The sequence below is a fragment of the Xylocopa sonorina genome, chromosome 1 (genome assembly GCF_050948175.1).
Source record: "Xylocopa sonorina isolate GNS202 chromosome 1, iyXylSono1_principal, whole genome shotgun sequence".
Lineage (NCBI taxonomy): Eukaryota > Metazoa > Arthropoda > Insecta > Hymenoptera > Apidae > Xylocopa > Xylocopa sonorina.
Genome location: NC_135193.1, coordinates 13,378,038 through 13,400,280, shown reverse-complemented (window position 1 = coordinate 13,400,280; position 22,243 = coordinate 13,378,038). Strand labels below are relative to the sequence as shown.

Here is a 22,243-nt window from a genome sequence, read left to right as displayed (position 1 = left end):
AAGAAACGCCGGCTTCCGCTTTCTCGCGTCTTAACCTTTAACCACGATGACTGGTTCGGTTAGGCCTCCGCGGCGGCGGTAGCGCGCGAAAAACACTCGTCGCTGGTTCTTGCAAGCGCAGCCTTGGGTATAATTGGCCACGGATGATGAATGCCTCGGTTTTATGTCCGATCGCGGTTAATGAGGAAAACGGTCGTTATTTTTGGCGCGCATACACGCGGGTCTCGCTCGCGTGGACGAGCGATGGCTCGAGGGAAACCAAGGTCTCCTTTACCCAGGATCTATGAGATGGCAATCTTGTATCGAGTTGTGAAAAGATTTTAAATACAATGGGCGAGGTTCTTTGTTCGGCTCGCGAAAAAGAGGTAGGTATCTTTTAATCGACGCGATTATTCCGCCTTCCGATTGGAAATCAAAGAAATCTCTTGTTGTATCGATGCGATGAAAAATCAGCGGATTGCGTAACGAAGATGCAGGAGCGATGATTGCGAATGCAAATTGGAATTGGGTGTGGTTCGAGCGGATGATAATGCATGCGCGAGGATCTTGTTGAATATTTTTTTTATGTATGCCACTTGAATTATCACAACGTTTGCGCATCGAATTATGGCAAACGGTATTGGATTTACACGATTCGTTTGTCCAAAATGTACTACCAGCACAGTCGAATTGCTACCTCGTGGCATTAATTGTTAACGTTTGCGATTGGATTGGTTTCGATGTCAGAATACGATACCAATGTATACACGATGGGAATCCTGGCTTAGATTGAACGGAGAATCGAAGTCAGATTTCGTTTCCTTGAATCCGTGTTGAATATGTTAAGTAGATTCCAGAGAATGGAGAATGAGGAAAGCGATGTTAGAGTTTTTTCTATTTTTTTTTTTCAGAGAAGCCAGTTTCTGTTCATAAATTCGTGATTTTACCGATGCTATTGGTAGCTTAAAATTCAAAGAAACTTCATGGAATGCAGAGAACCACCCACATTCTGATTTCTCTTCCATTCATTTCGTTACAGTACGAAATATATCATATGTTATGCAACAAATAGTCCCTCCTCGCTAATTCATTTCGTTCAACGATTTATTCACAATCAGTCGCGTCTTATGACAGCCTCTCAATCAGGTAACCGTAGTTTCTTTTCCTCTCCTTTTCACCCACGTGCGAGTGTCGTGCGAGCGGACGCAGATGGAGCGCGTGCGAGCGTTCGTAAGAATTCGTCGGAAAACAAGCTTCGAAACGAGAATAATTAACGTCGACTGAAAAGCGGACGTGTCGTCTTTATCCCTGCCACGCGGCCGCTCTGTTCGCGACCCCGCGAGGTCAATTCGTTTTAGCGGGAATCCCGCGAAATAATTTATGCCCGCCGCCTATCGCCCACGAGTCGGTTCCGCGTGTCCCTCGCTTTTCTTCCCTGAACGATCGAGGAAACGTTCGAGCGGCAACGTGATAATTAAGCGACTTGTAATCCTGCCACGCTGCCACGCTGTTTCCGGAATGGAAGCGTCGCTTCTCGCTCACCAACGCCAAAGTCAGAAGTCTGGCGCGCGAACTTTAATTGAAGCACGTTTCCGCGCGAAGCTCGCGAAATGTTCGCCCCGATCAGATTAGATACGCGGATCTTTTCTTGCCACGAGTTTCTATTCCCAACGACAGTTTCTACTTTCCTTATAGGAGACGCTCGTAAACGTCTTATTTTAATTGCACGCGCGTTAACGTCCGCTAGTTTACAGGTAAGACACGCGCGCGACGATCGGAAGAATCGAAGGATCGGACGGTTCGATCCTTTGTTAGATTCCAGGGGACGAGAGTCAACGTTCGGTTTCATTGCGTTGGCGTTAATGGAAAGACAACCGCGCGTTCGGAACAATATTTGAAAGTTTGTTTACGAAGGGGGATAGAAAAACAAGCTTCTATACAAGGCAGAAAGTTCTCCCGTGCGAACTCGGAAACAATGTCTGCTCGAAGTGCGAAATATCGTAACGACGTGTTAACACGAGCTAACAATAGCGTGTCGTCGCACCTCGAACCCCGACACACCTGCTGTGAAAACTTGCTTCTTTGAACTCGGCGTGGTCAGTTTTGCCCCAAGTTCTATGCGTAAAACACACGGAACCGTTGATAGGGGAACGCTGTACGATTCTGATCTGCGAGAGTTCCACAGGGTCGCGGAAAGAGAACGAGCAACTGCTTCTGGGAAGCGAAATTCTCTCAGAAGGGAACATCAGTAAGTGAACAATTTTACTTTACGCGATTTTCTAACATCGCACGCTCGTCGTTTCGGTGTTAGTTCCAAGTATGAGACTGGTATTTGCAGAAACGCTGCTCGTCATTCGCCGCAACGATACCTGTATCACGCGTTCATACGTCATCCATTACGTTGGAGATGTCAAGTTATTGAATACACAGGGCTGAGCAATCCTCGAGTTATTTATAGCGTTGCATTATTTTCTCTAAAATTACTCCCGGTACGTGGAAACGGCAAATGTTTGAAGACAGCTCGCCAGCGATTTAGAAACGATTCACGTGCTGGCTCCGCGGCTTTTTCAGGCCCCGAGCAGCGTAACTACAAACAATTTTTCACTCATCCGCAAACAACGCCTGCGGGATGCAAGAAACGGCTGGCAAACAATAGTTCGGTACTCCAACGGCTACGGAATCGCGAGTTATGATATTTGTCGTACGTGACGGTCGGCCTTGCTACCGCGCTCGTTAAACTCGCGGTTCCGGTGTATCTTTCCAACAGTACGTGATGGAATGCGATGGAAACTCGTGGAAAACGATCGACTTTCTTCCAGATGACTCTGAATCCTGATTCGCGCGACGATCCGAACGCTGGCGCCCTCGTTTCTCGTTTTACGCTGCTTTTACGTAGTTTCTGTAGTCGTACTCAGAATACATTGTATAGTCCGTGGGATTCGTAATTTAATTTACCATACAACTTTGTCTTATATATAATACAGCGAAAAGAAACTTGTCTCGTTGGTACGATCAATTTCTTCTCGCTTGCCCGGCCATTCCAGAAGACGAGGCTCTAAATTTTCATTGCCGCACGCTGAATGAACGTGTAAAGAAGAATGCAAGCTCGTTCTCTCCATTGAAGGCCTGTCTAATAGAATTTTGATGGCAAGCTGTAAATATACCGCTCCGAAACGATGAAGTCATTGGATAATGACTGTCATAGAAATGACTTTTACGATCGATGTTCCTTCATCTAGATTCTTCTTCCACCCATTTCACGCACTCCCCCACCGCCCCGTTCGTTCCTCATTTTTTTTCTCTCTGTAGAGCTTCGCCAATTCCAGAACGCTATTTTCCAAAGCTGTAAAGACGATTTAACGTGTATCTTCACGCTCGCGTACGCGGCGCATCGTAAACGATGCTGCGCGGTAATTTAATGGCCCCTGATCTGGTTTTACAGCGTATAAGCTCGAACGGATTGAAATTGGAAAGTTATGTAATCGAGAAATATGGCGGTTCGAGGCAGAACTGTTCCCGTCGAGTGGAGTCGACCTGTTTCCGCTCAACGCTTCGTCGACGGCTCGAGCGGAGAATTCGCGATAACGGTTCCTATCGGCCGCGAATTTATAATTCAATCGAGGGCTTGATGGACGAAACGTGAAATCGTCGTACACGATGAAAGATCCGCGCGACGAAACTTTATTACGGTTTTCGTGCCGTAAATTGGTCCCCTTGGCCGGTAGTTCATCTACTCCAACCCCTCGCGGCTCCAACGGCTCACCCCGGTCGGTCATAAATTAACGCGCGCAACAAATTCACCGCGGCACAATCCAACACTCACCCGTACCGCTCATTTACATCGATAACAACGCGGCGCGGCGGAACCATCAAGATTTCGCATCGCTGGGAACGATCGCGATCCTATCGTCCAACAAATTCGGCCGCGTGCACGAGTTACAGCCACCATAAAATCCCAGCCCGTTTAACGACGCCACGAATTTACTGGATATTTTCAGTGGCTAATGTGGTCACCGACCTCCGAAAAATTCTACACCCCGCTCGGCCACTTATTAACCTCTTCCTTTAAATTCAACCATTCTTCGCCCTCCGCCAGCCCTCGAGAAGCCCGCGGACTGTCCTAAAACCCGCGTATTTCTCGCAGCCACGGCGAATACGCGTCTCCTCTGATCGAGCATGAAGATAATGGCGCCAGGACGGGTTCATTTATTGGGCGTAAATCTCGCCTGACCCGGGTACCGGCCGCGTAGTCGCGCTCCTATACGCGGTTATCCCTCTTAACGTATTTCATCGAAATTCCTGGTGTCGAAAGACACCGTTTACACGCAGCGACGTTAAGGAAGCTTTACGACGCGGCCGCGGCTACCGCCTCGTTACGAAACCGGTGTTAGGAAGCTGCCACGGAAGGGAGGATGGTGGAGAGAGAGAGAGAGAGAGAAAGAGAGACTGGCAGAGTTGGAGTTCGCGAGTGGTAAACGTATAATGCATGGACGGATTTATAGGAGCGACGGTGGGCCGAAATACGAGCCGCGGCTGACGCAAAAGCCGCGGGAAACGCCGTCCGTTCAGCTGGCGGAGTTTCGTATGGTACTCTCGCGTCACATTTTATGGATTATCTGATCGGAAATGGGGAACGACATTAACGTGCTCCTGGGGATTGGATTGATGTTGCTGGGTTGGGAGGTTCTTCTAGTTGTTAGGTGGTTGGGTCGAGCTTGAAGGATTTACGTTGGGACGGACGAGGAAGAATCGCCGATTCAGGTGGGACGGGTATATGGGCACGGTCTTTCCTCCTTTTTCTCTCTCACCCTCTCCCTCTCTCGATAGCGTGTCGGCCGTTATAGGAAGCGGATAGTTGTTAACGCAATGGACATTTGGTTCGCAGGTGAGGTATCAGGTGAGAACGTGTCCGCGAGCTCTGGGCCACGTGGCGGCGATCGCGGAGAGGCGACTGATTTAGGCACACACACGGAAACCAACGACGGGGCCACCCTGGCCGCGAATACAGCGGTCGACGCAAGGGGCGGCAGCCCCCAGGGTGCCCACCTATCCGGTGCGGCCACCCCGAGACCGCCAAGAGGGAGGAGGAGGCAAAACCAGAATGGTCTCGACACTACACAAGTAAGTTATTTCTGAATTTCATTTTCGCCTGACAATAATAATCTGTGAGCAGACATCACTGTATTCCATAATTTTTCTCGTTATTCAAATTCCTTGCACACATCTTTGTCGTATTCGTCGTATACCAAGAAAAATTCGTCGTAAAGTCTGAAGAAAGCGCGCAGAGAAAAGCTGGAAGGGAATCCTACGGTACCAATCGTGTTCTCGCTGTTTGCTTTCGAACAAATTCCCGAAAGACTCTTGCCGGCCACGGGTTTGGAGTGTTTGAGCGCCATCGGGAACACGTTGGAGTAGGCTCATCGAGAAGAGTTTGCCGGTCGAAGCGTCAGCCGTGTACACGCGTGGTCCCGTTCGACGCCGCGTGTGCCGGGTCTGTGCTCTATGACAGCGATGTCAGCCAAACCGGCATCGTCATCCCGCCGCTGACATCCGCGCGGCCGTTCGACGCTTCTGTAAACGCGACGCGAATAAAAAACCAACAACGACGACGACGACGACGACGACGAGGACGAGGACGAGGAGCGTACGGTTCGGTGGCCGGGAAATATCGATGGTCATCGCTTGGAAAGAATGCCCGTTCAATGACACGTGGAAATCCCTGCCGGCTACTATCTTTCGACGTTTCGATGAAGATCTCCGCGCGCGGCCAGCGCTTTACCGATAGAACTGACGGGGAATCTTGATAGCGGAGAAATTTTATGGATTGGAGTTGTTATCGGGGGCTTCTTCATTTTTATCTAATTGGTGAAACGACGGGGAAATTTTCTGGGAAATTAATGAGATAATCTTTTCGGAATCTCTCTGAATCGCAGTGGCGAACGTTCGATCGCTTCGATGCTGCAGCGCACGAATCGATCTACGAAACTTACCCCTAAAGGTTGTTAGTTTTTTTAAAGTCGTCGAAACTTTGAACCACGTTCTCGCAAAAGCAAGTGTCCGCTACGCCATCGATCGACAGTGGACCGCAAGTGTTGCACGTAACCCAGGACTGTCCCCGCGATTGCTCTTCTTTCGCAATAAACTAGCTGAAAACGGGCGTACGGTCCGCCGCGGAGCTATTCGAAGCGTGCACACGTTGGGGATCGCGTCTACGTTGCGAGAGCCTCGGCCCCTTGTCAGGAAGAGGTCTCGAGGCGAGAAAGAGATTTACCGTGGCCGTGTTCGAGCGGACTCCTCGGACTCCTCGGGGACCTTATTCTACGCCAATCGAGTCTCGTTCTTCTTGGTGTCACGTAGCCGTTCTCGCCGCTCCGAAGAGGAGTCAACTGTTACGCCACGTGTTGCCTTCATTACCATATCTCAGATGCAATCTGTTCCCCGGGAATTAATGCCCGTTGATATTTCCTGCTCGCTCGGATCCTTCCCGAGCTCGAGCCTCAGAGCGGCTAGCAAATGACGTTTTCAATGACCAAGGACGCGAGACGGAGCATCGTTCAGTGGAATCAGCGATTTTCATTTTCCAGGTTTCTTTACGCGCGCAGATTGCGATTGGTAAATATGCGGGCCGCTGTGTTGCAGGTTAAAACGGAACGCCTTACACCGGACAATAATTCGACGTCATCGAGGAGTGTGACGCCCTCGTCGTCCAGTCATCCAGGAACGCCGCCAAATGCAACCCCTTTGGGTGGACCCGAGGGCCCACCGCCACCCCATCACCTCAAGAACATAGAGATGATGGGACGGAATTATAGCGATTTCATGAGAAGCCTCGCTGCCAAGTACAATAACGCCAATCCTAATGAGTGAGTAACCTCTCCTTCTTCTTAGGTTAATCTCCATTTGAAAAATAATCAATTGCGATTTAGTTCTCAAATAACGCGCTGCATCGATCATGATAAATCGAATGTTGTAATATACTTTTTTCAAAAGTAGTCGGACAATTGTGAAATTGATCAGAGGCTAGCACGTTCGGTGAAAAATTGTCAGAAGCATTCGCTCGGGCGTAATCGGTCGACGGAAAGGCAGCGACCGCGACTAACGCCATCCGTTATTGTCTAAAGTGCACAAGACCTTGAGAGTCACGACGTTTGCCTTGACATTCTTCTTCCTGCGATCCCTACGATTCCGGTTGCGCATGCGCGGATACGATGGGACCGCGTAAGAAACGATCCTCGACGAGGACGAGGCACGGAGCCGGCGCAGGGAAAGGAAAATATTGATCGTCCTGTTACACGTCTTGAAATATTGATGCCTGTCGTGAGAGTGGACAAGAGTGTCTTGGCAGCGTGGAATATTGTCGCCCAGTAACCGGTTGCGGCGTCACGGGCGCGCGCGCGTCGCCACGGAGCCGCGTAGAGCTTCCGGCACCAGGCGAGAAGGTACCCGGTTGATCGGCCGGGTTAGAGGATCCGCGTGACGAGGACGCCGGAGGCCCTCGCGACGCTTGCGATCCGTGGCATTTCGAGGAGAAAGTGCCTCGTTCCTCGTTACAATTCGCTGAATAAATATATACCCCGCGTCTTTCCATGTTTTAGTAGGACAGCCTGGAAGCCGATCGAGTTTAGAACGCGGGGAAAAGCGGGATTTTGTGGGAGACTCGCTTGTTTCTCTCGAGATCTTGCTCAACCCGCAATAAACTTGTATAGTTGCTACGTTACGTGTTTGGATATCGTGGAAATGTTTATTCGACGAGGGGTATCCGTAAAATAGGGAACGCGGTAGAAACGAAAGAAGAAAATGGGGCAGCGCACTTAATCGCGCGTACAATTCGATCGAACTCACCATCGTAACGTTGCAACGTGGAATATCGTTCAATTTACAGCTACTTCAGTTCGCCGAGGAACGGCTACCCTTCCGGTTTAGATCCAAGGTTTCCAGCGTTCAAAACTGCCGCCACACCTTTCGTCGGTTTGATGGCACCCTTGGGTGCGCCACAGCCGTCGACCGTGTCTACCACCTCCCCGCTTTCCAATAAAGATCCAAAAGAGCAGAAGCAAGACAGTTTGTTCGGCAACCCCGTCTTCCCGCCCATGTTAGACATGTCGTCGACGCAAGCGCTTCTGCACATGGTGAGGACCGCGAATGCCGCCCAGAATGCAGCAGAACTGGAAACGTACCTCAAAGGTAACGTCAGCACAGTTTCATTTGTCGTGAGATTCAATTAAAATCATTGTTAACTTTAAACTCGAAGCACGAATTGTGTCTCGTAATCAATTTATCGTTAAGAATAGTTAAAATAATAAAAATACCCTCGAATGAATCTTCATAAAGCATTACATACTAAAGTAAAATAATGTTTCATATTGTAAAACACACGCGACAGATTCTGTTGATGTTTCGCGCGCATTCGACGCTCGACCGCGGTTCCTTGTCCTCGAGTGTTTAGTACGTCGTGGATTAACACACGGGTAGCACGTCGTTTGGAAATTCGCGAGTATAATTTCTGTATCACGCGCGTAAATCTGGTGTTATAACGTTGCAAGCTTTAAAACACGATTCGCTGTAACGCTCGTAGTGAATAGTGAGTGAATGAAAGTGAAGAGATATTGCCTCTGGTGAGCAGGTGCGAACAAAAGGGACGCTGGTGTGACGAGTCCATTGGATTTGTCGAGTCCAGGCGGATTTGCGCCGCGAAAGAGGCAGAGGGCGGAAACCAGGAGATCGGGAAGCGTGTCTCCGAAGCCGAAACCAACCCCTCGGCCCACCACACCACCCCCAGTCAGATGTCCGTCCCTTTGCGGCCACATGCCATGCGGCGATGGACAAGCTGTCAATCGATGGACCATCGAGGACGTCGTCAACTACGTCTCCTCGATCGACATTTGCGCAGAATACGCACAGGTAAGTGATTCGAAGCTGCATTCGCTTGTTCTGTTCGTTTGGGCGTTCGTTGTGCGCAGGCACGGTCGCTTTCTTCGCAAGCTGGAAGGAAATTTCGCAAATGGCAATTGCAACATTTGGCATGGCAAATAAAACGGCGCATAGTGTTTGCGAGGTTTCATAAGAATCGCCACGGGCGCTGGGAAGACTTTTGTACCGCGTTCAGGAGACGAGAATCGATCGCGGTTGGAATATTTAGCGAGAAATTGTTGTTCGAGATTAGTTGGCTCCTTTCGTTCATCTCGATCGCAAAGAGAAATATATTATTTAAAAATAACATTCTTCGTACCGCGTTTTAAAAATGAAACTTTTCTACTTTCCGTTTCTCTTTTCTTTTTTTCTACTCTGAACATAGTTAAGTGAATTTCAATATATCGTGATGCACGAATTATTTCCAATTTAATCTGCTCGATGGTCATCCGGCATCTGTTAAAACTGTCTATTCACAATCGCATCTAGAAACGCGGTTCACCAAAGGTGACGCTTTCAATCGTTCGTCTGATTTCCCGGACAAATTTCTCCTCGCATTCCTCGGATTCGAAGAAACGCGAACAAATCGCGAACTAATACCCATCGGAGAGCCTCGGGAGAAAAACAGCATCGCTGAAAGCACGCGGTCTCGACACTTGAACGAGGAGAGTGCGTAGTTCGAACACAGTCGTTTCAGCTCGGCAGCTCGCGGTAAGTTCGAGCCGTGCCAGTTTTAATTGCTTTCGAAAGTCGTTGGCGTAATGAGGCGTATCGAGATATCCGTCGCGCAACATCGTTGGAAAGAGCCTGGGCCGCTTCTCTCTGTCTCCCTCTCGCGCGACTTGTACGTCGCCGCGTCGCGATGAGGCAACCGGAGGAGGTCTAGGAAGCTCTGAATGACCTGGCATCAGTCAATCCGGACAGACTGACATAGGGGAAGAGACGGAGCGCGGCCAGGAGAGCTCTGTAATGACCCCTCGAAGCTAGAATATCGACCCTGCGCACCCCTCTCTGGTCCTCCTCTTGTACTCGCCACTTTCTCCCCCCGTACGCTTTTTCTCTGTCCCTCCGCCATTTAGAACCGAGCGTTCCGCCGCGAACGTGAAGTTATTCGCAATCGTTCCGCCGCCTTATTCGTTTTTATTGTCTTTTCGCGTGTCGGAGGATCCGTTCGAGCTGGGGAAAAGCTGTCCCTTCTCGAAAGGTGCCGGTTCGTCACCTTTGCCGACGCGTCGGCGAGACGCGCGCGCGCGGTTAAGACGAAATTGCACCGCTCACTTCGGCACCGAATCGCGCGGTTATTTAGGAAAATCGGCACGGACGCGAAACGAACCGCGTAAATTGCCGTCGAAGCCGTCCGTCCGATCGAGTCGCCGTGATTTACGCTGTTGTCCGCTCTCTCGCCTCGGCTTCTCGTTGAATCAACAGAACGAACCGTGCAAATTCGCCTTTAGATGTCGCGTTGCGAAGATGCGTGTGGGCAGAAGGATGGCGTGAGAAATGGTTGGAGAATGTGGCGAAGTGAAAGGACGAAGTTGGGGGGAAGAATGGAAAAAGTCGGGATTTAACCGTGTTGTTCGACGAAAATGAACCGTTTAAATTCGCCTTCGAGTGTCGCGTTGTAAACGATCCGTGTGGGTAGGAGGATGGCGCGAGGAGCGGTTGAAGGAATAAAGCGAAGTGAAAGGACGAAGTTGAAGTTGCGGGAAGTACGGTGAAAATATGGATTTTGGTATAGGAAGTATATAGCGGTTCTTGTAGACGCGAGGCAGAAAAAATGACGCTATTTTATTCCGCCCTTTTTCACTTTTTCTCCCGTTACACTTTAATAATAGCCCTTCGTTCGTGTCACGCGATCGATCGAAATGACGTTCTTGCGAGGCCCGTCTGATTTTAATCGCGTAAGTGCGATATCCATTCAGCTAAGCATTCTGCTCGATCATCGTCAACGACACGATGGATTATTTTATAATTAGAGCTCGAGCCCGACACTATAATTATGAATCTGATAGCGGTACGAGGCAAATTGATTAATCTCAGACAATTAAGCGTTACCAGCTCGTTAGCATGAGCCTGGTAGACGTTCTCGCGGTGCTCGTGATGTCACGAATTTGTTTCTTCGAGTCGTTCAGACTCCGGCGCTTTCTCTGGACGAAGTTATTAACCTATCACACCGGCCACTCGAAATCGTCAGACGTCAGACGTCGTGCTCCTACAATTAAATATAATTTGCGTCTCTTAGTTTCCTCTTTTTCACGATATTTTCCATTCCTCGGATCCCTTTCAACGAATATCCGATCTTCATCCCCTTCCAGCCATAAAAAAAAATGTTTTCAAGGTGGAAATCGTCGAATAGAACCCCTGGTTCGCTTCTATTTTCACAGCAAACACGATCGTGTTTCTCGATCCCGAAAACCCGCCGCGTCCGTTCGAAGAATCCTCTGTGTCTGTTTATCCACCACCGTATGGCGCCCCTTTCGATAACACGCTCGATTCCACCAGCGACAAGCGAGCCACTCTCCCAGCGGTCTTCGTGACGTTTCGAAAACACGCTCGAGCGATTCGGCCCGTTTCGAGGCGTAACGTGGTTCCTCGAGGACTGTCAGGCCCGATTATATCCAGGGCCCTATCGTCAGGCCTCGTTTGCGGGCTGCGCGGCCCTCGAGACGTCAGCCTGTCAGGGCCGTAAATTTTTGCGGGGGCACCCACCTTGTCATGCATATTCATGAACGGTCGAACGCGACAGGGGCAGCCCACGAGAGTATTTCGATCAGCCATCCGGACGATTCGAGAATGACGAGGGACCAAGTGTTGCCGATGTATGCGCGTACACTCCCACCCTCTCCCTTTCGATTTCGATCCTCTCCAGTGAATGAATCACGAATTTCTTTCGGTTTTCGAAAGCTACTAAACTCTACACGGGGGTAAACCGTTTAAAATAATCGGTCGAACCGGATAGCAAGCGTTCGCGAGTGGTACATTCACCGAAACTTGGCGATCAACGCGTTAACGTAACCGCTGACATTTCGATTTTTATTTTCCCACCACTGTCAGCACCAGGGAACTTTGCATTCAACTTTCACGCAACGTGTACCCTACGCACTCTATAAATCATCGTACCCATCAACCGTTACACGTAAAATTCCCGTCGAATCGTGAATAGTAAAGTACACAAAACCCGCGCAATAATCATCGCGGATATCGAGCGGGGCAATTTATCACATCATAAATCCGACAGAGGAAGAGAGCGAGAGAGTGAGGAAAAAATAAGGAAGGAGGGGGGAGGGAAAGAAGGTAGGAGAGTGAGAGAGAGAGAAAAAAACGCTTGATAGATCGCCCTGGTCGTATCGTACGGTTTCGTTAACTGCCGCGAAAACGTAGGCAAAGTTCAGCCGGTGATCGACGACGGAGGCGGGCCCCGGGCTCTCGTGACGAATAGTAGATAGCGCGGGCACGAACGCACGATTTACAAGATTCCCCCAGTTCGTAAATAGCGGTCCGCGTCGCGCGGCATCTCGAGATTATCTTATAAAGGATACCGCTCCGGCCGATCGAACCGCTGGTGAGAGTGGATCGTACGGCAGGGAGATCCACCGTGGAATTATAGCGTCGATCCTTATCTAGATCTGGAATAGCGCCGCGACCCCGCGCATTATACGCTCACTTTCGTTCGCGCTGACGAGGAGAGAAACGGTACCGAGCGCGCGCCGCCGATACCGAGTCGTCCGGGAAAATGTAAATAACTCTGCCCGCGGGGGCTGCAGAGCGTAATTATCGCGGCGCTTTCGGTGCCCGCGATTTACGAGCCACGGTGCACGGCCATGGTGGCTTTCCGCGGACGCGCTTTAATCGCTCGTTAATGATACCTCGCGGTTCCGACGAGGTCGCGTTCCCCGTTGTTTCGCGAGGGAATTGGCCGCGTTGGTCAAGGACGGTTGGCCATTTAGGACGGTTCTCTCAGGAGGTTCCGTCTTTGGGTAAAGGATCGAGAATCGAGGATGATATTTTGGGGTGGTGCGTAGTTACCTTGTTTAATATACACTCTACTCTGTTCGCCAATAACGCTACAAGATTATTCCTTCCGTTTTCTCGTAACGCCGCGAACGAGGCCCGTAACTCGCTATAAACCGCAGAGCGAAGCACCCTGATATTTGACTCGTTTTTAATACACCCATTTAGCAGGTGAATCACGAGCGAAACGAGGGACGCGAGCACTCGATAAGCTTTCTGGGCGTAATTTACGCTAACAAGAGGCGTTCGAGGGTCGGTATAAGAAACTCATAAGGTGCCGAACGTGTTTCGGGGCCTGGAACAGGCACGAGAGACGCGGAGGGTTGGGGGCAGGCGAAGGTACATTAAAAGGCAGCGGATTGAGAAGCGTCTACCGGGAAGCGTGTCCCGTGTGCGCGTCGATGCGCGCGAGGCGAGAGACACTTGGTCCCGGGTCGTTAGAAAGTCGTGGATGCGAATCGAATCGGTTCGTACGTCTCTCGTGATGTGGCACACGAGAGAAGATATCGTGTCTTCGCGTCCCACGCATCCTCTTCGTGCAGACACCTTCGTCGTATTCGCCCGCGTTTTATCGGCCTCGTGCGCGCTTGTCGGCCATTCCACACCTTTGTTCTGATCGAATGGGCAAACCGCCATGATTCTTCGCCCGCGGAAGAAGTATGAACGCCGGCTGGCACTTAAATGCATAGATCGTGCGAACGAGATCGTGTCGTTTGATCAATAGTTGACATTTTTTAGGGTTGGGACGCAGGGTTGCCAAGGGGAATCTCATATTTTTCCTAACCTTTTCAACGGGGACCTTTAACCGTCGTTGCTTGCACGCGTGATCGAGAACCACCTGTACGATCATTTGGACTACAAAAACTTGCACTGTCGTTCGCGATTCGTTGTAAGCACTTTCGTCGTGTATCTAATCCGCGTCTTCGTCGCTGTAGAAACTCGACGGTTTCCGGAACTCGGGCTGTTCCGCTTTCGCCGGATGGCGCGCGGCGCGGAAAAGCTCGCTGGCTGGCGACGCGAGCCGCTTACGCAGATCTATTTAAAGGCGCGCGCAAAACGAGGTAGAAAGCAGAGCCTCATCCTCCGCATCTCGCCCAACATGCAAATCGTCCATCAGCCCGGCTCCGCGCGAGCCGCTCCAAAAATGTCGAACCGCCAGGCGCGCGCGCGCGCGCGCGCATCTGCGTGCCGCGCAATTACCAACGAGTCCTGTTACGTAGTCGGGTTTCACCCCCTTTGCCCCGCTCGAGCCGGATCGATGTAACGAGGAAGCCGATCCACGATCGTCGGCCGATCTGGAACGATTTTCGAGCGTCCCTCTGCCTCTTTCTCGAGGGGGATCATTCGACACGCTCTGCCCGTGATCGACGCGTGTTCCACGGATGAATATTATCGCCTATTAATGATTAATTGACCGGCGTCGGACAGGCGAGCGCGAGACGCGCTCCGCTTACGCGTTGCCTTTGCCTGGCGAACGAGAGGTCGACCCGGGTCACATCACGCTCTGCACCGAATCGTTAGAAAGTCCGCTCTGAATGCCTGTATCAGCCTCCTCTTTCGTTTTTCCATCGTGTTCGCTAGAATTTCCCTCTATAGAGCTCGCCACGGTATTTTTCTGCTCGTGAAAGGTGGTCGGTTCTAGTCGTTTGTTCGATCCTGTTGATCAACGGGGGATGATCTTTTCGGATTTAATGGAGGTGATTTAACGATCGGCGTTCATCTCTTTTCACCGCGCCGTCCAACAGGATTCCTCTCGCGTTCGCTTGCTCCTTTTACAGTTGATTCTATTCCGCTCGTGAAAGTTTACTATCTCATTAAATAGTTCGTTACAAACGCCACGGTTCCGCGTCGGCAAAAATTGCCCCGGTATTCGAACCGTCGATCCTTCTTTCGTCCCCTCTGTCCCTCGAAATATCTCTTGCACCTCGTCCATGCTTCTTCCACGAGTCTTCTATCCATCTTTCCTTCTCGCCACTATCGATGGCAGTCCCGGGTAGCCAGCGTCCACCTCGCGAACAGAGCCATCCATCGAGCGGATGGTTCGAACCGGCGGATCTCGCTCGTTGTTAGCGCTCACCGAGAGATGAAAAGGGTCTCGCGTTCGCGGTCGTTACGCCGGAAAAGTCTTGTGTAATTGAAGATCCCGCGGTACGTTACCTCTGTACGCGTACACGGACACGCGTCGGTAGAACGTATAAATCAGCCGCGCTTTGGGACCAGCGTCGAGCGTCCGGCGACGAGGAGCCTCTTTGTTTGACTTGTCGCGAACCTACGCGAGGATCCTGTGGCAGCGTTTCGCCGGAGGACGATTTATCGGCGCGATTCCCCGTGGCATCTAGCCGCGAGAGGATTCGTATGATGGACGGTGAAACGGCGCTCGTTACTTACCGGACGGCGCAACGGTGTGTTCAGTGATAGCTGACGAAGCTTGGAGCGTGCCGAACGATGCGTCTGTGGGTGTCGAACGAGTCGTAGGTCTGTAATTTTCTAGAAATCGTTTATGGCAGTGGTCGGACCGATTAAAACCGCGGCGTAGATCGTAAGTAGATCGAGTCAAGCGTGGCGCGCCGTCTGCGACTGGTCGATCGATAGATTCGGAAAATTGGGGCAAGACTGTCCAGGCGAACCGCGAGTCTAGTTCGATCTAATTACGATTTATCGCACAAACTAAAACGAATATACTTGGCAGATCGAAAGTGGTAGAGTAGTATACAGACTCTTTTAATTGGATGGCTTTTGAAATTGAGAAACAGTTGCCATGAAATTATATTGCATCGTAAAAGTGTAGTATAAACAAAATCTGTCTTATTAAAATTCAAGCGGGCCGTGTATCGATAGAAACAGTTACACTCGATCGAGTGTAAGCCGTACGACTCAATCTCCGCTCGATAAGCGCGACAGGATCGCCGTGGATCCAGCGTATCCGATGTAAATCTCGTCTAGAAAGTAACGTTTATCCCGGTGCGCGGCACAGATTTTCATGGAATCCCCGCGATTCGAGGATCGATTTAATGGCCGGCCACGTGGTCGGTGTCTGGCTAATCGTCCCGGTGCTAATTAACCGGGGGGGCCACGTGCGCGCTTTCTCCTCGACGGTGCGTGCGTGTAATTACCCGGGCACGCTGGTGCAAACGCGTAGAGCAGAGAAACGGCGGCGCGCACGGCCGATCGTGTGAGTTTATATGGTAATGGAACAGCTAATACGTCAACGGGTTGAACGCCGGATTTTTTCCGAATCGCCGACAGGGTGAACGTTCGCACGTGTACGTACAGTATCGGTCATAATTATTCGCGAAACGATTTCATATCTCGTCTGGATTTTATCCTTAAGGTCGCGTACGCGCATTTATAGAAAATTATTATTAACGACGATTTTAATTGATCGTTGCGTCCATGGTCGTTTTAAATTGGCTCATTAATCGTGTCTTATTTGCGATTTCTAGTATCTCGGTTAACTAATCGGTTATTAATAATTGAACGTGTTGCGGGATGCTTTCCATATTCTTTTTCGACGATTCTATCCTTTTTGTATCGAGCCATTCAATTATGAACCGTACTGTACGTGGGCATTTGTATAGAGTGAGTCATAATCGGGCTTCTGTTGGCCTGTTTACCTGGGGAAACTGGTCCTTATGTAACTGGATTCTTGATCGGAACTGTGACCTATGGGAAAAAAGTTTTAGGAGAATGTTTGCAGAATGTAGATTATATTTTTTGTTAACAGAGTATTGCGGCAAATTGTTCCAGCAACAGAACGGTGGATGGTTATTAACATTTCTTCTCAACGACTCATTAGATTCGTTATCAATTTGTATTGCAAAATTTTTCAATTCCAGAACCTTTATCTCGCATTGCGCCCCGATATGTTGAAAGCGTTAATGTTTTTAGTTGCAATGGCGTAATGTTGTTGAGAATTTTTTTAGGCGCGCACCGCGTGCACGTGACTCATACGCAATGATTTACTCGGTACGCTGCGGTTTATTTGGATTGAAACTTGGCCTTTATATCGTACAATTTTCCCCTGTGCAGCGAGCATTTCTCTCTCGCGCGGTGCACGTTGCACCAACGGCTAATTGCGAAACCGCGCAGCCCCCGCGACCGCAAAGTTCAGATCTCGAGCCCCGTTACCAAAACGGCAGGACTCGAAAATACGAGAATTTCAACACCGCCTAATTTGCGCGAGCCCGACAAACCAGTTCCAATATTGTCCGGCGTGAAATTAAAAGGTATAAACCGTTTCCCATCGGTGGGTACACAGGGAACGAATCGAAACGTACGGAACAACATCGTGTACATTCTGATTTACACCGGGGATATATACATAAACAGGCGGCGGGTATATCTCCGTCCGTCCATATGCAACGAGAAAGAGAAATTCATACAGAGGCACGTAGGTAGATGTATGTAAGGCGATATGTACCCAGGCTACGGGGCAGACCGTTTTTCTTCCTACTGACAGATCGCTACCGTACGGTTTAGAAACGTGTACACCGGCGATAAAACGGTGGATACTGGCTTTCAGTAGCGTTCGTGTTCTGTCATTTCCAGATGAAAATGTCTCTTGATATGTTAATTGAACGTAGGTGTAATTAGGGGTACGTTAAACGCCCGGTACTTTACACGAGTCCATTATGATAATGCGAGACAGCCGTTGAATTAAGGATCGGTTCCTTTTTTTTTCACTTTCTCTCTCTCTCTCTCTCTCTCTTCTTGGCTCTCTCGTACCCCGCTCGGCTTTCTTCGAGGCGTCGCGTGTCGAATAGGACAGGGAGGGCGATAAAACGCGTTCGAAATGCCGCGTTTTTCGCGCGCGGCACCGCTCGAAACCTGTCCCTGACGGTGATTAATGGCGTGCGGTAGAAAGCGAACGCGTTCAATGTTAGTCGGTTTGTCGCGCCTTTTCGCTGGCTGTGGGAATTCGATGATAAAGCGGTCGCGACGTCGCGCCGTTTCGAGCGTTTTTAACCTGGCGGATGTCGAAATCCCGGGCGACGGTGGCGTTTAATTAGGTGTTCGCCTCCGTCGAATCGCTCGAATGCGCTTTCTTACTTTATTGCGGGAATATCTTTTTCAATTAAAATAACGAGTTCTCTGCTGGCGTACGGAGGGCGGGTACCGCGCGTGAACCGCTGATGGCGACTCTTTGGCGCGAAGTTCGTATCGCTCGAAGCGGATCACGGTAGTATTGTGTGATAACCCAGGTTGCGGTTCAGTTTCTTTTAAAATAGAAATAATACGGCGGGAACGCGTTTCTTATATCATAAATCAATTTTCCAGTATCGCATTTCGTGCAATAAAATTATCAGAATGAGACCATCTGGGAGTAATATAATATGCAAAGCGGTGCGTATTTTCTACCGTAAATCAAAAAGTAAAAATACCAAGCCGTTAGCGTGCTTTCTGTAATAAGCTAGATTTACGATACGAAGTATGAGACGTTTCTGGTGTTTGATTTTCACTGCCCCTGCCTGAACAGTTTTACGCGGCGGGTAACGAGATTCGATTTATTGGGAGTTGGCCGGTTGCGTAGCTTTAATAGTTTCGCAGGCAGGATTATGGTGATGGAACGATCACTCGCGCACGAAAACTGTATGATTCCATTAAAAAGACAATCTAGCGAACGTACCGACGGCTAATATACAACGGAGCCGATCCACGGGTTTCAACGAATGAGTCAATTACCAATGACGAAGAGAAAATAACGAGTGCGTTTAGCGAAATGAATCGTACTTTTTCCGTCGCGCGTCCAACGCTGAAGCGCAAGCACACGGGGCAATTAAGGCAGCCGGGATTATTTATTCAATATCGGCGAGTCTCATCAGTCATCGTTAAAGTTAAAAGCAACCAAAGGCAATGATCAAAACCGTTGCACCGTGTCGTCGACGTTCCCAATTACACGAGCCGTCTAAAGACCACGTAGGCAGGGTACGCGTACATGCGGTCGGCTGATTTTTCCCGGCGTTTCCTCCTTACCAGGATCGATATGATCCAGCCTGGAGCCATCACTCACGTTTCCTACGTGGCGGTTCAATAAGCCCCCGGCTTAAACGTCGGGTTACCACATATTCTCGACTAGTTAAGGCCTAACCCGCATCTCGCGTAGCCAGGCCCCGGCAACCCAGCCAGCAGACGCGGAGGAAGAAGAGGAAGGAGGCGAGCGTATATACGTGGGGCGATGATAGAGGGAAAAAGAGAGAGACGGAGCAGGGTCGTGACACGCGTGTGTACGTGTGTACCAGGCACACGCTCGCGTTCGCCATATCGACGGCCGGCTGCCGTGGCCGGAGCCGCAATCAACGTCTTATTGGTTCCACTGGCCTGTCTTTCGCTATAATTCTCGTTGCCCTTCTTCGACCAACACCGGTGAGCACTTCTTCCGGCTACCGTCGATCCATCGGTGCCTCGGTTCCTCGTTAGCCGGTACTGAGCGTTGACAAACTCGAAACGGCGATTCTCGACGACCACGATCGTCGATGAGACAGCGGGGATGGTTCGTTCGGTTTAGGTGATCGCGACTCCGGTGTATTTCTTGCTCGTTCGGGGTGAAACGTGGCGCAATACGGTGACTGCGGAGGGTTAGAGACGCGACGAGGGTATTTTACGGATTATTAAGCTAATGATGCGAAAACGGAACGTGGAATTAAATCAGAAAACGTATTATTCGCAGCGTATGTCATACTGAAATCTAAATTGAGTTGGTCATGTTTTCATTAAATAAATGATGAAGGACCGTTCAAAAGCCTCAATGAACTCGGTGGAACCGATTCATCACCCGCTATCGGATTCATCGCGCTAATACATCATTAAACTCCGACAAAATGAATTACTCCGGTTCTTGTCTTCGATCTCGGATTTTTGTCCATTTACCAGTACCGGCTAAAAACCGTGCCCTCTTTTTATCATGTCCGTTGTACGCTCCTAAAAGTGATCGATCAGCGTGGCTGACTTGCCCCGACTGGTTCCAGAATAATCAGAGCCAATCCTCGTTCGAACTGTCCGTCTACCACAGACATTTATGCTACCGTAATTGCGTGTTCGGGGTTTCTAAGTTTCTATCACGACTTAGCACGTTGCATTCGACGGAACAGCGAAGATAGTGACAGCGATTACGCTGACGTTGGTCCCAAGCGTTACTGGTTCGCTAAAGTTCGCCGATATTGATGACAGTGATTACAGTTGCCAACGATTGCGATTGAAAATACCGCCTAGCTGCCCTGATTACACGTTATTAATAAAAACGTACCGCGAAATTGATATTTTTCAATTGTTCCGTGTGTCGAAGCTGGTAATAACGATATTTATCGCGCGTGACTTTTCGGACAAGCAAGGCACGAAAAAATATACAGATCGAAAAGAAAAGAACGATAAATGTTAATAGCCAATGCTCTATATTTATTTCTCAAGGATTCGAGTAACGATGACCATCGAAGGGAAAGAGAAAGCGACAGGGTGACTCGTTTAAAAAGCAAAACGAAAGAAAGATCGTGGAATGATGGAGGATGCACTCGGGCGACTTCCACAAATTTCCCGTAACAGAAGCGTGGCCGCTCGTGGCGTATCAGCTAGTTTATCAAGCCGATTCCTATCCGGCTCGTTGGGACATAACTAATTATAGCTCGTTATAGGTCAATGCTTAATTACACCGCGGGCGAGATTCCACCTCCGCTTTCGGTCTTATCGACCTCTCGATCTCAGACACGGCAACAGGTTCTCCCCCGGACTGGTTCAATTTTACCATAACTTCTGATACGAATATCCGCGGAGCCTGTTAACCTTTTCCACGGCGGTCTCACGAGCCGTGCCGCGGAATTCGCCGGCACTCTTATTTAGGTGTCGCTGGATCTGTCGCTCCGCGAACGAGACCGGTGTAATTACTTTCCGCGATCGGTGTACACCGCGCGGTAGACAAGCGATACGGTGGAAAGCGGCTTCTGTTCAGGTGAACGAAAGTAAGAGGATGATTACTCGGCCGTGTGTTTTATGGCCGGTTCGCCGCGAATTCGTGGCGATCGTTAACTTTATTTCAGTCCACGGACTAGAAAATTGAAAGAAGTTTCGACACGAGACATCGTTATCGTTTAATCGATGGAACAATTGATAAGACCGACTGTGCAACTTTTACGATTCGATTTAACAATTCGATTTCGCGAGGGAACATCGAATCTTTCCGTCTGGTTGGGTCCATCGATTTTCCACGTTTTCGCACGCGAGCATCGGCGAGAAACGAAAAAACGCGTTTCACCCGAGAGGCAAATAAACATGTGCAGACCCACGACTCGATAATATTGCACGACACGTGTTTAGAGAACAATCCACCGTGCAGTTTGCCAGTAGGAAGTGAGTGCATCGGCTGGTATCAGCATTAAACTGGTGCACCATTGTAGAAACATGTGCATAAAACAGTGGGCCCCCATCCTTAAAAGGAACGTCCTTGCATTGCACAGTAGCGCGCGCAGATGCACGCTCTTGCTTTCATGAAATTCTTCGTTGCGATTCTCTTGCCCTAAACATCTACCAGACCCATCTTTCCTACACGGCGAACTAGTATACACTACCCGTTGTTGGTGCATGCCTCAGATTAAGTTACTGCGGACGCTCGCTTGAAATAGTAGCACAGATATCTGTATCCCTTTAGATGCAGCCACAGCTGCTTAGATCCTGACCCTTTCCTGTTTCGCGAATATTTTCGCGACGTCGAAGCCGTACGTCGAACGATCGCGTCCCTTCGATCTCATTCGGTGGCCCCTACGGTTCCACAAATTTCAACGCGCTACCCCTTCGTAGTTCATCAGTGTATTTCAATTTCTAATTTCGTCGAGGAGTATCGTTCGCTGTTCGAACACCGCGCGATTTATAAATTTCACGTCTGCTATCGCGTTCCACGAGTCGTCTGGCCGTGGAAAATTATTTGCTCGCGTACCCAATATTCCAACGAATTCCAGCGGATCCGCGAGAGCCGCGAGGTGTCCCAACGAAACGGTGGAATAATTATCCAACCAGCGAGTGGTATACGCTTTCCACCCGCAATCATCATTACTCAGCCTCCCCCCCCCCCCTCTCTCCCTCTCCTGCGCTCCCAGATAAATTAAAAAGCAACTACGGAGATACCATTACTAAAACAGCAATACGTCTTCGAGTAGCGCGGGCAGAGACCGCAAGCACGGTCTCAATTTCGCGTGATTCGCGTGCACGCTACCACCGTCGCGGGAGACGTCTCCAGTTTCCTCGAGTGGCACGCGGCAGTAATAGACACACCTATGCCTCTTTCCTTCGCGAACAGTATCTCGTTATCATTTAAGGATGATTACGAAACGCGAGGGGGGCCCTGACGCGGACCTCCTTC

The 22,243-nt window shown here is 49.8% G+C and overlaps 1 protein-coding gene across 1 annotated transcript in view; it reads left to right on the top strand.

Annotated features, from left to right (window-relative positions):
• LOC143428285 (uncharacterized) overlaps positions 1-22,243 on the top strand; it is a 113,425-nt gene that overhangs the window by 46,914 nt on the left and 44,268 nt on the right. The window contains exons 2-5 of the mRNA XM_076903031.1: positions 4,865-5,100; positions 6,619-6,842; positions 7,862-8,163; positions 8,603-8,880. Coding sequence (XP_076759146.1) covers positions 4,865-5,100; positions 6,619-6,842; positions 7,862-8,163; positions 8,603-8,880 — 1,040 coding nt within the window. The remainder of the gene's footprint in view (positions 1-4,864; positions 5,101-6,618; positions 6,843-7,861; positions 8,164-8,602; positions 8,881-22,243) is intronic.